Source organism: Rhinolophus ferrumequinum, chromosome 8 (assembly GCF_004115265.2).
Source record: "Rhinolophus ferrumequinum isolate MPI-CBG mRhiFer1 chromosome 8, mRhiFer1_v1.p, whole genome shotgun sequence".
NCBI classification, from domain to species: Eukaryota; Metazoa; Chordata; class Mammalia; order Chiroptera; family Rhinolophidae; genus Rhinolophus; species Rhinolophus ferrumequinum.
In genome coordinates, this window is record NC_046291.1 from 63,397,891 (window position 1) to 63,414,742 (window position 16,852).

The following is a 16,852-nucleotide window of genomic DNA, read 5'->3' on the forward strand; positions in this document are numbered from 1 at the left end:
ACCTTATGACCCAGCAATTACATTTCTGGGTATTTATCTGAATAAATACAAAATACTAATTAGAAAAGATACATGTACCCCTATGTTCACTGCAGAACTATTTACAATAGCCAAGGTGTGGATGCAACCTAAGTGCGTATCAATAGACAACTGGATAAAGAAGAAGTGGTACATATATACACTGGAATATTACTCAGCTATACAAAGAATGAAATCTTACCATTTGCAACAACATGGATGGACCTAGAAGGTATTATGCTAAGTGAAATAAGTCAGACTGAGAAAGACAAATACCATATGATCTCACTTATATGTGGACTATAAAGAACAAAATAAACGAACAAACAAAACAGAAATAGACTCATAGATACAGAGAACAAACCGATGGTTGCAGAGGGGAAGAGGATTGAGGAGCTGGGTGAAAAAGATGAAGGGATTAAAAAGTACAAATTGTAGGTACAAAATAGTCATGGAGATATAAAGTACAGTACAGGGAATATAGTCAATAATATCATAATAGCTATGTATAGTGCCAGGTTGGCACTAGACTTTATCAGGGAGCTCAGTTAAATTATATAAATATCTAACCACTACGCTGTACACCTGAAACTAATATAAAATAATACTGAATGTCTAACTGTAACTACAAAAAAAAAATTTAGAAAAATAAAGAACAAGGGAAATGACACTTGAAAATGGGCAGTTGCACCCCCAGATTTTGTGCCTGCTCAGCACTTTTTGGTGGCCTGGGGATGGGCCTGGGCAGGCAGAGAGGGGTAAGGAAGAGCGCCAGGAACCCAATCTCAGGACTCCATCTCTGTGGACCCGTTTCTCATCTCTAGTATGGGTGTGTGTGCAGAACAGAGGATTTCTTTAGGGCCCTTTCCAGTTCAAAATTAAGTGACTGTGAATTAAGAGTTGTCCCATTTATAATAAACTGGTTTTGTCTTGTTACCAATTAAACATTTTTTGGTCATTAGATTTATTACCAATTTTTATGCTTTGAAATGTTCAGTAAGAGAGCGCATATTTCTGTTGCTGTTATTTTAAAAAGAGGGCCAAGTGGTAAGGATCTTGCTGAGTTGGGCTGGGAATTGGGAGGGGATGTTGCTAGATTTCTGAAAACCACCCATGCAGCTCCTGACAGCTCTAGTGACCCACAAAAGGTGGGGTAGAAAGGAACAGGCCAGCTCCTCTTTGGATCAGAGAATACACGGCTGTTTTGAAGACATATTAATTAAGCCAAGGGGACATGTTGGGTCAATTATTTCATCCTATAATGGCATGTAACAGTTCCAAAGGCTAAATGCATGTCCACTAAGCTCTGGCTCTTTCCAGAACATCCTGCTGTCTGATGATCTTTGGTCTGGCCCGTCTACATTTCTTTAGACCATGACTATCATTTCCTTATTGATTTACTGTCTAATTAGAAATATGGAGTTAATGATCAAAAAGGGAGTATGCCCAATTTCATGTTCTACACAGTATCTGGAATCCACTGCTAGCACCTAAAAATGTTTAAATAAACGTGTGAAATATTTTACTTAGCCATATGGATGAATAAACACTTGCTAAATTGGAAGAAATGTGAATAGAACTGTCATTTAAACAAAGTCTATTATTATTCAAAAACAAAGGCTACTCTTTGGTATGTGACACCAGTATTAACGGAGGAAACAAAAGGGTGACAGTTTGGGGACATTTGGGGCATAAAATGGCAGGTGGACTTCCACGTTCTGGGCAGTATCTCCCATTTCTATAGTTCTAAAAAATGATGCTTGTAGGATGCTCAAAAACTTGAAAATCATATTTCCTAGCTTAGAAACACTAATTATCTTGGACAAATGAGTTCAATAAGAACAAATAAGTTCTTTTCTAGTGATAAGATGTTCCTACTTTCCATCCAGTTTGTGGCCTAGCTGACATTCATTTTATAACCCAACTGGGGAAAACAATACTTCACCCAGCTTTCAAGCTGAAGCACAGTAAAGGTACAAAGTACCTTTGTAATGATAATGAAAAACAAAACAAAACAAAACAAAAAACCCTAAGCACCCATATATATCAGCGATTAAAAAAAAAAATCATTAGGTTTCAACCTGAAAAATGCTCAACACAATGAAGAAAACACAAGAATCGTGTTACATATTAGAGAACTTTTAATTAACAATGACAGCCAACCTGTCTTGGGAAAATACACTTCATGGAAAACATTTTGCCTTGAATAAAGATGTGACCAAAAATTGCAGGCTCAGGGTAGTTATTAAATTTAAAGCCAAGGTAGAGGCATCTTTTTAGTAGGTAAAATTTCTTCATTTAAGTATGTTAAAAATGCCAAACTGAAACAAAGGGGACTGGAAAAAACAAAGCTTTGGATTAATAACTAGGTAGAATTACTTAATCTTAAGACTAATAAAACACCTAGTTTCAATGGGATACTATTTTCTTTAAATCATACAATAGTTTGAAGACATCAATTCATTGTGCTTTATCCCTTCATGATCCCAAGTTGCTTATAATTTCCACTGCAGAACTCTCAGGCCATACCTACAAAGGACGAGCATTGTGCAAGGTTGGCCAGCGCCGCAGTAAGCTGGGGATGACACTGACAAAACACTGACATTTGGAAGGCTAATGTTCTGTTTTCAAAGGGGATTATACAGAGATGGGCAGCTGATAGGGAATGCTGGGTGACGTGTCACATGGCACCCTGCTGCCCATGTTTGGAGCAGACTTACTTTAATGAGAATGGTTCAAACAGGGACAGGCTTTCCTGTTCAGGAGAGGGCCGGGAGGCTGGGGTTAGGGCTCATAGTTCTCTTACAGAACTATTCCTCAGCAAATCGAGTTCCTGAGGGCTCGTCCTCCTCGCCTTCTCAAGTCATTCTTATGTCTTTTTGTTGCTTTCGGAATAACCCTGCTGCTCAGCCTTAGTTCCATGAAGTTATCAGTTCCCTGTACCTGTGGGTTCAAGCACACGATGGGTGGTGACTTTGTGTGGAAGCTGTATGGGGGATCCATGCATTGGATGGCTGACTGGGCAAAATGAGTTTTGAGGTCTTCTCCAACACTGTAATTCTGTGATTTAAAGACAGGTTCTGATGATTTGACTTGAAGAGTTAATGGAAGAGCTCAAGGATCTTCTGATGTCATGAGTTAAAGTATATCAGGGGTTAATCACACTCAAAATATCACTGAATGTCAGTTAAGGTTGGTACCACTAAATTTGAAACTGAGAAATGTAATTTTTCTTATCGCCATGAATCTTGGCAATTATGTGTATACATATGATACATACAGGTACAACTTGGCTAGGTTTATATTATGACTTTGTAGTTTCATATTAGCTAAACAATATTCATATACAAGTCAAATTTGGCTGACATTTAGCCTTTTGGAACTGGAAACTCACTTCTAAAGTCCTTGGTCCATGTCCTTTACACGTGGCACCTGAGCGAAGTGTTTATACACTGACCATGCCCATTTCAAAGACTACTTTGAAAGAACATTTCCTAAGTAATCAGTCCACTTATCAGAATAAATTATTAGGAGTAAAAGTATACAGTTACAAAGCAACTCTTAATTTCTGCTACCCTGCAAGTAACTATGGCCAAAAAATACTTCTTAAAGCCTAAAAGCTCCTGGCAGCTGTTTTCCAATAAATAAATAAATAAATAGAGTAATTAATTAATTAATTTTTAAAAATGAGGCTGATTCTAGTTTTACATTGGAAATGATACGATGTATTGGGGAGATATCTCTTTTGGAATTAGGAAACGCTAACATCCTCCTTTTTTTTTTTCAGTTTTAGTTGTACAAAACAATGTAATAGACATTTATCACTTATACCCCTCACAAAGTGATAACTCCCTAACCCCCATCTATTACCCCTCTGACATCACATACAGCCATTACATTTCCACTGTCTCTATTCCTAATGCTGCACTCCATTTCTTGTGACTATCTATCTACCTACCTATTAAATTATAATTGATATTCATTATTGGTCAGCTTCAGGTGTACAGTGCAGTGATCAGGCATCTACACCATCCCTGAGGTGGTCTCCCTAATGAGACAAGTGTCCATCGGATACCCTACAAAATCTTTACAACATTATTGATTACATTCCCCTAACTGACTTTCGTATCCCTGTGGCAATCTTGTGGTTACTGATTGTGCTTTCTAATCCCCTCACCTTCTTCCTCATCCCCACCCCCCTCCCATCTATCAACCCTGTTTTTCCTCTATGTCTCTGAGACTGTTTCTGATTAGTTCATTCGTTTATTCTTTTCTTTAGATTCCACACATAAGTGAGATCATATGGTATTTGTCTTTCTGTGTCTATTTCACTTAGCATAATGTTCTCTAGATTAATCCATATCATTGCAAATGGTAAAATTTCATTCTTCTTTATAGCTGCATAATACTCCATTGTATAAATGTACCACAGTTTCTTAATCCAGTTGTCTACTGATGGGTATTTCTGTTGTTTCCATGTCTTGGCTATTGTGTATAGTGCTAACGTCCTCCTTTCAAGGCCAGGGTCCATGTCTTAAAACATCTTGTATTGGCAGAGAGGGGAGTTGACTCCAGCCAAAGAGGAGGATGCAGAATGAGTGCCCTCTGAGTCTCCCAGGCACTGATTCACTCCTTCAGCTCAACTGCGCAGAACCGCTTTGAGAACCGAGTGGCTCAGAAACAGAAACTCTTCCCGGCAGACAATGACCTCCCAGTGCAGTTGAAGGGCGGGGGAAACGACAACATCCTATGTCGTGGTCTGACCATGATGCTGTGTCTTGGGGGCACTGTGCACAGCCTGTATTGCCTTGGCTGGGCTTCATTCCCCTACAAAAAATGAGACCAAGAAGCCTGCAGGACCTAAGGGACTTGAACAAACATCAAAAAATGTGCTGGCTTCTTGGGGAATCCCCCCAGAACAAACAACCCCTCCCCCAAAGACATCTTGTGTTCTCAGCAACTAGTACTGCAGCCACAGAGAAATGATAAAATATGGAGGAAAGCATCTACACTAGCACTCATCTATCCAGAGCACATACCAGGTAAATTAGTACATGAAACCCCTTAACAGTGAAGCCTGGCTCTACTTCAAATAAATTTGATTTAGTCTCAAATAAAAAAGACCTCACCAGAGTTTCATGTACTTTTCTTCCTGCTTATCACTAAATCTTACAGATTTCTTGAGCTCAGCTCAGAAAAGGCACTACAACAGTTTCTCTCAAGGAAAAAACCTCAGAAACAAAACTCTAGCAAAGGCTATTCCTCCTGTGAGAAATTATGACAGAAGAAGAGAAAAAAAGCTGAACATCAAGAATGGAAGAACCAAGGTCAGGACTAACCTGTTTAGTAACTCCAAAGAGAACCAATCTGAGTATGAAGTTACGCTTCTAGTATCACATGGTCCCTGGATCACCTAATCTCTCAGGGAGCTTACATGCATCAGTCTGCAGCCTTGTTGGCTGCACAGCTGTGTGACTGGGAGAAGATGCTGGGACATTACACAGTAAGTTCAAAGTGATGAGAAAGAAACATCAAACAAGAAAGAAAGCACTTACTGACTGCAATGAAACTGCCTCCTCTATGCCTCCCTAACAGGGAGTGTAGGGTAACTTTTTGGGCATCGTCATAATGATTCTGTTGATTTCTAGGATGGCTACGTCTACATTCTTAATTCGGTTTAGCTTGTTCTAATTTTCATTTTACACACGCATACATCCATATGTATGCGTGTGTAAATAATTTGTATTTTGGTATGAGAGGGTTAGATGCCTCAAAAGTATTTTAGAGAGAGAGGGTATATATACTAATAAATCAATATGAAATTTAGGTGTGTCAAAGCATTCACATTCAAACTACATTAAAGTAGGCAGCCCAGTTCAGAGTTTAAAATTATAGATAAAGTATACTCTACTTTGAGTATATGAGTTTCATACCATATTTGGAATGCAAGGTACTGTATTTTGAACATTAATATTTTATGAGAAAGTTGATTCCCCTTAAATATTAGATGCATGATGGTTTGCTACATTCCTAAGTGTGACTGAATTATATCTGACAGAACCTACAGCTCTGATTTCACAGGGGAAGCCAGTGGGGAATGGGATTAATTTTGAAAAAAAAAAAGTTGTTAAAAGTTTTTAAATGAAATATTTCAAGCATGAAAAGCATAGCAATTATAAAACAAACACCCATGTAGCCACTATCCAGCTTTGTTAAATATTAATATTTTGTCTTATTTGGTTCAGATTAATTTCTTTCTAAAGAAACAGAGTTGGGTTATACCCCCCACCCAATGCCATTTTCTGTACCTCAGCCCCCAGGCCTGGGGTAACCACTATCCTGAATCTATAACATTCTAATAAAAAATTTAACTGTATGCCATGTGCACATATCAAAACCATAATTTATAGCCGCAACCTGCATACTTAAAAATCTTTATATAATAGCATCGTGCTGCACTTGCTCTGCAAATGTTTCTAGAGATTGACCTGTGTTGCTGTAGATAGTCTAATGCACTTATTTTAACCCGTACATATGCTTTCATTGTGTGAAGGTACTGTCACTTATTTAATTATTGTCTCATCAATGAACATTCAGTATTTCCCCCCAATTCTCTGTTATAAACAATGCTGTCATTTGTTTGCCCTTTGGCAGAATCATTCTTTCATGTTGACCTCAAGCACTCTTGAACCCACCCTATGGTGTTGCAATATCCAGTCTCCGAAGACAAAGCATCGCTCTGTTCTTACTGGTCTCTCATTCTCCACACGGGACCATCATGCCTTGACCATGAAATATTCCTCTAATTGTTCCCTCTTCTCTACCGCCCACCCCTTCTTTCTATTATTGGTACAGTTTGAGCTGTTATCTTTAGACTACTGATGTCCTCATAGGCCTCTCATATGCCAGGCTTGTCTCCCTTCAATCAATCCTCCACCCTGCTGCCTGTTGGGAGAATGCATTTAAAAGCCCAAACTGGACGTGCCAGGCTCCCACTGCGTGTGGGACACAAGTTTCTCATAAAAGGCCGCCAAACGAGGCCTGCATTTCTATCTGGCCTGATCTCCCTTCCTCCTCCTCCTGGTCCCTCTGACCCTATATCCATCTGATGCTGGCTCTGAGCTTCGCCCTATGACTGGAATTATTTCCCCTGTTTACCCAGTCTATGCCTCCTCACCCTTTAGGACAACTTTGGTTTCACATCAACCAGGGAGCTTCCCTATCTATTGTCTATGCTTCCAGTGCAACTTGAATGAGTCCTGCCACTTGCCACGTTTCACTGTCATTTGCAGAACCACTTGTGTTCCTCCCGAGTCTGAGTGCTAACTGAGGGCTGGGACTGAGTTTCATTCACCTTTACAACCCCGGGACCTAGGAAAGCGTCTGAGATACTGAAAGGCGTTCAGACACCGGCTGAGCTGAAGTGGAAGGTAACCAATCCATGAAGCACATTTTATTTTCTCAATAAAGGAGAGCCAGTCTGTTTAAAACAAGTAGATTCACTATGGAATACGCAATAAAAAACAACATATTCAGCCCTCTATGAATAAGACGTCTGTTAGCTGACGCTTATGCATCAATAAGTATAGTAACTGCTACTAGTAGCACTCCAAGTGCCTTCTGAATCATTAGATTAAATTATACTCAGGCTTCGTCACAGCTGTGCATGAGCACTGTATCATTGTTGCCTACCTAGAACGTCCGACTCCTTCACCCTGCACCAATACAAGGGCACCGTCAAAACGGTTTTCAACATTTCCTCCAGGTCAAGATCACATTCTTTACCCACCTGTAACAAGCTCCCTTACTTCTGCATCAACAGATTTCCTCAACAGTCGCAACAATGCAGGAATCCCACCAATATTCTTCATTGCTATTTTATTTTCATCTGTAGACTTGCCAAAAACAAGGTTTCGGAGGGCACCACAAGCATTCTTCTGAACTTCCAAAACTCTGTGGTCCAAAAGGTCAACCAGATGCTTGATTCCCCCTAACCTACATACCTAGAATGAAAAATATTAGGTACCAGGCCTAAGTGACATGTGATTCACCAGTGATCAAACAAACGTCTGTTACGGAAAGACCACGGATAACAGAAAACTCCAGATTATTGCAAAAGGTTACTTTTTGCTCTAAATAACGCATCTTTTATAATAAGGACACTCTCCAAGATCAAACTCTTTGTCTGGGTTCATGGCTTAGAAAAGGGAAGGGGGGCCGAGGTGGATTAATGACACGTAGCCCAGTCCTATGCGAACCCTCTGAACACACAGGGACGTGTGTTCACTCCCACATGTAATGAACAAGTACACCAACACGATGAAGCTACATGCAGGGTCAGAGACAACACAGGAAAGGACTTTTGACTGAAGTAATCTGGTTTCTAGAACTGTCTCCCTAGGCTACTCCCCCTAAATTTTCTTCCATTTATCGATTCCTTAGTACATCACATGAATGTTTCTGGACTTTATCTATTGCGTCCACCTTTAGATATGTAACTGCTGTGCTGTTTTACACAGCAAACTGATGAGAGCCACGTAAGTTCTGTATGACATCGCAGGGGTAAAAAAAGGCCTAAACACGTTAAAAGAATCTGTAAGTCATAGGGCACTAAGGCAAAGAGCCAAGGACTTACTGGGTTTCTATAAATGTCAAAAAACTTTAAAACGTGAAATAAAACATTCATACCTGTTCAGTATTATTAACGGTTATAAATCCTCTGCAACTTGACTTAATTGTATGTTGACACCAATCTTGACCAGAATCTCACAGAATACATGAGCTTACTAGTTTCATATATATACTCTAATTTTCATCTAATAGATTTTTGTAAAATACTTCAAGAAGGCAGGTTGAATTGATTTTTGTTTCATGTTTTATAAACAACCTAATGATTGGACATGTGATTTGAAAATGCAAAAAGTACTCCAAGAAATATATTCATTCTAGGTTTTCCTGAGAAATACTGAAATGCATAGTTAAGAAGCAAAAGAGTATCTGGTATCCAAATGTCCCCCCAAAAGGGCATCTGGTAGATTCTTAAGCACACAAGCATGCAACGGCTGAACAGAAAGCGCGTCCCAGGCACTGAGTCCCGTACCTCCATCTTCACTTTGTTGTCGCCGAAGCACAGGTGCTGCAGGTAGGCCGCAGCGTTCGCCTGAACTGAGGGGAATTGGTGCTGCAGCATGTGAATGACTTCAGGCAACTCGGGATCACGCCAGGCAAACTCCCTACATGAGAAAAACACAGTTTCAAAAAGAAAGGCCCATGTTTTAACGATACACTGAAGCAAACATTTGGCATAAGAAAAAAGCTCAGCTGAGACCAAAATTGGAAGTCATAAAAATCCTAAAATACATATATATGTAAATAAACTTTTTCTCCCTGATGAATATAATGCAGAGGCGCAGATGCTTATGATCTTAAAGAAATCATGATGCACAGAAAGAGATTCAGTGGAACAAAGGAAGTTCTTAGTATGAGTAACTTTTTCATTCTTGTTTTCCTCCTCTTGATTCTAATTTTATGCCTTCTTACCTACGTAAGAAATGTGTAGGCGCAAGGCTCAGGTAAACAAGTGCACTTTAGCTAGGTGAGATGCCATACTTAGGAGAAGAGAGGAAGAAGGGCTAGTGGGAATAAACAAATCTGGTGTCAGTCTAGAAATCGCAAATATTGTGGGCCCAATGATTTTTAAGAAACTTAATATTTATGGTTGCTCTTGATTATAAGACAGAAACATAGAAATTTATAAAAAGGAAAAAATGTTTGATCAGTAATCCTATATGCAGAAAAAAATCCATTGCTGACATTTCTTGCTGGTCTTTTTTGTCTACATGTATGCAAATATTCATGCGTGCGCACAGAATTTTTTTTTTCAAAGAAGTGGATATTTATTATTAAATAGCACTGACTAGTTCATGAGGACCTATACTGTGGCAAGCACGATCCAAGGCATTTTGTGTATGGTAATTCACTTATCTTACATCAACCTTATAGATTTGCAGGGGGAGACAGAAAGGCTAAGTCCTTTGCCTAAAGTCACACAGCTAGCCCACAGCAGAGCAAGATTTCAACTCGGCGGTCTGCTTTCAGAATCTGGCCCCCTGTGCTATCTCATTACTTGTACAATGAGTATACGTAAGCATGTATGCTTTTTATAGTTTGCTTTTTCAGGTAACATCACATTATCAGGATTTTCTAATGTCAACTGATTGGTCCACTGTTTGGAATCCTTGTTAAATGTGAATTTATGCTTCTATTATATGAAGACCAGCTTCTTACAAATGATTCAGAAAGCAACAAAGTTGCAGACTTTGGTTACTGGATGAAGTGCACTGCTATTCCAAACATGAATAAATACTGAATAAACATTTTTTAAAAAATCCTTTAAATTAACGACCTAGTGATGATGTTTTCTATGGCCCAGGTTTTAAAGATCCAGAGTCTTTCTTGGTCTGGGAAGGCTCCATGCATTAACTTGCTCATCCACTACAAAGCGGCAGGTCATTCCATCCCTGCACACATACAGACACACCATCAATTCAAACAAATATTTAGTGAATCCTTACTATGCTGCAGGTACCCACCGTAGCAGGTGCTGGAGATACAAACATCGAATAAGACATGGTTTTATGTACAGGGTCTTTATGCCAAATTAAAAAGTTAAGTCTAATACTAACAACAAGAGTTATTATTTATTGAGTTTACCTGCATCAGGTATAGTGTCAAGAGCTTTACATGCATCATACCATTTACCTTGTTGCACAGCGAGGTAGGAACTATTAAATAACATTAGATATGGACAAGGAACCTGGAATTAATAATTAACTGGTGAAAGTTAGTGAAACCCAGGGGGTCTATATGTTGCCCCCCACATAAGGAACAGAAAATTAATGCAGGTTTTGAAGCAGAAGAGTGAGAGAATGAGACACAGTCACATTTATAAGAAAGATAACTCTGGTAGTCAAGCAAAGAATGTACTAGAATCATAAAAACTGATGGCAAGAAGACTATCCACTATCCACACATTTGCTCAAGGCAAAATGGAGCCATCCTTGATTTTTCTCTTTCCCTTATCTTTCTGATCCAATCCATCAGCAAGCTCTGTTGACTATCTTGAAAATATTTAATACAAACCAAACCCATCCATCCATTCTATCTTGACAGGACTACTCTAAGAGCCTTCTACATGCTCTCTCTGCTTCAAATACGACCCCCTCCCCTGATCCACTCTTGGCACAGCAGTGAGATGATCTTCCAAAAACTGAAGTTAATGGAGATTTCTGGCTTGGGGGGACAAGATTGGATGATCATGTCATTAACAGACATTAAGAATACCTCAACTGCTGAGAGGCAGGATGACACAGCAGAAAAGCACAGAATTTAGAGTTAGATTTCCTATGCTGAAGTCCCAGGTCCTTCATTTACTATGTGATTTTGAAAACCAGTTAATTATTTGAAGCTTCAGTTTCCCCATCTGTACAACAGGAACAATAAACCTATCATTCTACCTTCTTCTTAGGTTTGGCTGTGATGATTAAATTGTGATGATGCATATTAAATATTTTATATACTTCAAATTATCATACAGATGTTTTATTAATGTTCATCATCCATGAAAAATGAACTATTATAAATAGGGTCATCCTCTGCAATAATAGATATCCTTTTATGCACTGAAACTATGTTAACTCTTTCTGATGAAAATCTTCTAAAGCCCATTATGTAAATCTATGCTGTAATTAACAGATTGCAACGAGTGTGATTTAATCATTCATTGATGACTCACAATCATTACAAATACAAATTTTTGTCCTCTTTAAATGGCACAGGGGTGGTCAAGATTTTCTGGCATACTTAGGTGCCAGGAGGGCCAGACAACACAAAAGGTAAGCTCCAGATGGAGATGGGCACTTAGGCTTGGTTGGCATCAACCCCAACCTTGATTTTCTGCAGAAATTTACCTTAGAAAGACTGCTATAAATCCACGGGTTGGCTGGATGGCATCAATACCTGCCAGGATTTGCTTCATTAAAACCTATGCCCAGATGCTGTTTCCAGCCACGATGGAGTAACCGGTACTGGATTTTGCCCTTTCACCATAAACAACTATAAGACCAGACTAAATATGTGAAGAAACTGTTTTCAGGCCCTGAACAATAAGTAACACAAGAATGTAATCCTTGAGAGAAGGGAATTACTTTAGGAGCTCCATATTCACCTGGCTTTCTCTTGGACGGCATTTTTTGGATGATGGCAAAGGAAGTGAGCCCATGAAGTAGATCAATAATGGGCTTAGTGGGCTGATGGGGAGAGACTGGAATATGGAGATGTCAAAGTGCTTAGAATTTTTGGGGCAGGATACAGGAGATGCAAGAGCTCTGCAGAGGAGATTCTAAGAGTCTGTGGGAGGATTATTCACAAGTTTTTTGCTGAATGCTGGGCTGTGCATCATGTATAGGGCACATGTACAGGTCTGGTGGGGAGTGGCTGCTGCAGGACTGAAAGCTGAGCACGTGATTGCTTTGGTAGCACATATACTACAGTTGAGAACTGAGCACATGCCAGGTAATGTTGGATTTCCATCCCAGTCGGAGTATAGCCCTTACTGAAAACCTCAGCATTTAGCTTACCAAAAAGCCATGTTTAAGAGTAATAACCTCACCACAGAGTAAGGGCCACATGCTAGGAGTAAAACAAATCTGAAATAGACAAGTCCTAACAAAGAACAAAGCCAATCTCCAAAGAATCAAATATCTATTGGTAATTTAGTTAGCTGTCACAACAAAACTCAGAACCCTAAAAAGGAGACAACAAATCCGGAGTCCCTACAATGTGTCATCCACAATGGTTCGTGTATAATTTAAAATTGCTAGGAATAAAATGTAACAGAAAAATATGACTTACAAAGATGTAAAACACACACACACACACACACACACACACACACACACGAAGACCTAGACAAAACCCAGATGTTTGAATTATCATAGGAGGACTTTAAAATGGTTGTTATAAATGTGCTCAAAGACTTAAAGGAAAAGATGTATATAAGGAGTGAATAGATGGGGAATATTATTAGACATGGAAACTGTATTTAAAAAAAGAACCAAATTCAAGTATCTAAAACAGAAAAAAAATTAACTGGATGAGCTTAACAACAGATTGGAGAATACAGAGGAAAGAACAGTAAATTTAAAGATAGATCAATAAAAAATATCCAATCTGAAGAACACAGGGAAAGAAGATTAATAAACATGAACAGTGCTTCAGTAATCTGTGAGAAAATGTCAAGTTTTCCTAGAAGGAGAGGAGAGTGAATTTGGGGCAGAAAAGAATTTAAAGAAATAACCACTGAAAATGTCCCAATTTTGGTAGAAATCATCAACCAAAATCTAAAGAATCTCAGTGAACCCCCACCCAGATTAAATGTAAAGAAAACTATATCTAGGTCAGAGTAAAAGTACCTTCATCTAAAAGGTAGCCAGAGAGAAGATAGATTACATAATGAGAAGAATGATACATAATGAAAAGAATGATACAAATGATGTCTGATTTCTCATCAGAAACTATGGAGGTCTAAAGACAATAAGTGGTATCTTTTAGAGTACTGAAAGAAAAAAATCCGTACCTTTCCATTCTGAATTTATATCTAGCAAAATTATCCTTTAAAAATGAGTGAAGTCAAAACATTTTTCAGATAAATTAAAGCTGAGAGAAACTGTTGCCAGCAGATAGGCAACATAAAAAGGCTAAAGGAAGTTTTTAGATTGAAGGGAAATGAGTTTAGATGAAAACTTGAATTTATAGGAAGACAGTAAGAGAACTATGAATAGTAAATATATAGCTGAATATAAAGACCATTTTTTAAACCTCTCTTTCTTTAAAAGACTACTGAGTGCAGTAAAAATAGTAACACTATAGTATGGGCTTTATAACATATGTGGAAGTAAAATATTTGACAATAATATAAAGGTGAAGGAGATGGTAAATTGAATTACTCTACAGGACATCACAGATTAAGCCCTGCTCAAAGGGAACACCATGAATGCTGTCATTCTTTAAGTCGCTATCTCTTTCCATAGGACGTACTTTTGTTTCTTCTTTTAGATGCATCATTTGTACTATTAATACATTTTGCTTCCAGACTAGACAACTATAAAAAAAAAAAAAAAAACCTCCTACTTTTCCTTGTATATAGAAAACATGAATAATTTCTCCATTGTTACAGGGAATTTTTCAGGCTAATTATAATGCAGCATATAATGGAAAGTAATAATAAGCATTAACAAAGAAAGTAGGTTTGAAATGAATGAAAATATTAAAGTTGCTACTTTCAAAACTAAAAATTAAATAGTCATCATGAGCTCTCTATTTTGGTTCAAATATTCAAACTTCATATTCACCTGGATTCCAGTTTGAGCTAGAATAAACACACGTACTATTGTAAGATAGGCATTTATTTAGCTTACAAAATGCATTATAAGTTTCACATAATCAAAGTTAGGCATAAGTTTTATGCATTAGACTATGAATAGCTAAAGTATATTATCATATATGAAATCTTTGTTTATAGCGAATCGACTCATATCAGAGGTCAAAACTGAAGTCTGCAGGAGCACATATTAAACTCAAAGTTCTAATCACACTTCACTACCTTCTTGGCTAGCTTTCCTTTTCTCTGCAGGTTCAGCCGAGGTATGGTCTAAATTACCTACAATTCAAAACCCTTTTGGGAATTTCTGTACGCATTTTGATGCCCTAAGCTTTTGTCATTTTGAGGATTTAAAAACAAAATCATGTAAAAGTATTTCTGACTTAATTATCTTGGAAGTGCTATTAGACAAATTATTTTACAAAATCTTTAAAATGACAAAAAAGGTGGCAAGCAGGAATAGAACCGAATGTATGTATAAACCATAAAGAAATTTAGGCAAAAGAATGAATATGTGGAATAGTTTTAGTGAAGCAGTGGGCTTCCCATTCAACTCAAAAGTACCTTTAGTTATTTTGTTTTAATGAAGAAAACCTCACTCATACTTTTAATTCACATTCATTAGAATAAGTTGGTAGGCTGCTAAAAGTGAATTGAAAATTATAATAATTCTCCAGTGAAACAGCTATTTGTGGGCAAAGACTGAATGAAATCTCGCTAATATATGCCTTAAAATAAAACTCAAGCTGCTTAAAATTTAGAAATAGTTTCACTCTCTAAAGTTTCACAAACTAAAATTCTCTTTTAGTTTTTAAATATCTTTATTTCCTGAATATTTTAAGGGGCTTTCATTAAAGATGAGGCTAGTTTTTCAAAATCAATCAAGTATTAAATGACTCATCTTAACAAAACATGTTTTATACATGGCCAGATAAAATTAAAAGGAGGAAACATCTATTATTTGCCAATATTTTCTGCTTATGAGATATGAGAATTTCTTGTGAACGATTTTCTCCTAAATAGCAGAAAGCTTTTTGAAGAACCTAGGTAATAAAAGCATGAGATAGGATTGACCAATATGATTCAAAATGTACACAACACTGGTCTTTCCCAGTTTAAAGCAACCACAAGTATTTTTTGAAGTTTTCATTTAAGAAATCAGTGAGGATAAAGGAAAAGGGGTAAAATGATCCTGTAAGACCTTTTCTGTACTTCAGACTAAGAGCCTATCCCCAGGTAGTCACCTTGGTGAAGCAGTTCAATGATGAATACTGCAGATATTCACACAGACCTGTGCACCCTCTCCCTCTAATTTATTATTAAAGCACTGAAAGAAGGAATCTATCTTCCTTCTTCAAATTAATTCTTTAAAATGAAATTAAACTCAATGACCTACAGTTCTGGAATGCAAATGAAAAATATTAGAGATAAGGAGCTATTGATATCATAATAGATCTGGCAACTTGAAAAAAAGTTGGAAGGAAGGAACTGGTTGACTTCTGTGATGCTGTAGCATTCTGGATACCCATCACCAGTACTTGCCTGGGGTCTTTCTGAATGCTGTCTATTGACGGCGATCTCGTGGTGCCATCATCAGCTGGTGCTGCATGCTGAAGCCTGTTATAATTGCACTCTTGCACTCGATATTGTATTGGCCTATAGGGCTCCGCGTAGGTAGCTGTTGTGTTCAGAGCATAATTATTTCTTTGGTATGTAAGGGTACTTCGTTGGCTGGATGTCCGTTGCAGATTTCCAACACCTACTGGAAAGTCACATTTCAAAAAGGTTAGTATGTTCTCCATGAGGTGATACTTCCCAAAGTCAAAGTATTTTATATAACTTGCTTACATTTAGATTTTACCAATCTAGCTCATTAGTGCTACAAAAAATACTTAAGTTTTTAATATACACTAACAATATTTGTATCATTTTGTGAGACAAAAGAGCAAAAATCAAACTATAAATCTGCTGACACAATAGGTCTTAATATGTTTATTAAGATTCAGTAACAAAACTGCAAGAGAAACACAAGAAAAGAATTAAACTAATCTTAGAAATAAATGACAAAACTTCATAATTTAATTTTAGCAATAAAAGCAAGATATTTAGTCACATTTGCAGAAAATTGAAACTATCAAACTTTGAAAACTTAATGCATACAGGTGACTTATTTTGACATTTTATTTATAAACCTGTGGATTTTGTAACATTAGAAAATTTACTTCACAAGAAAGAAGACTGATACATCAAATTCTTTCATAGCTACTCCCTTAAATTATTGCATGATGCTATGTATAAAGATACTGTACACTATAAGATTTCATTCCTAATTATTGCAGTGGGGCATCTCTCCAATGATTGTATACATATTCTTCTTGCAATTAGAATGCTCGA

General features: G+C 37.5%; 1 protein-coding gene and 1 pseudogene across 15 annotated transcripts in view; one reads left to right on the forward strand and one right to left on the reverse strand.

Moving 5' to 3' along the window:
• Positions 1–16,852, reverse strand: part of PKP4 (plakophilin 4) — a 227,473-nt gene that overhangs the window by 32,460 nt on the left and 178,161 nt on the right. For 10 of the 15 annotated variants that reach the window (XM_033111701.1, XM_033111698.1, XM_033111694.1 and 7 more), the window contains 3 exons: positions 16,001–16,220; positions 9,119–9,251; positions 7,808–8,021 (listed from right to left, as the gene is read on the reverse strand). In XM_033111701.1, coding sequence (XP_032967592.1) covers positions 7,808–8,021; positions 9,119–9,251; positions 16,001–16,220 — 567 coding nt within the window. The remainder of the gene's footprint in view (positions 1–7,807; positions 8,022–9,118; positions 9,252–16,000; positions 16,221–16,852) is intronic. The other 5 variants (XM_033111700.1, XM_033111709.1, XM_033111702.1 and 2 more) reach the window with 1 other exon arrangement.
• On the forward strand, positions 4,613–4,858 carry LOC117025680 (cytochrome c oxidase subunit 7A1, mitochondrial-like; annotated as a pseudogene).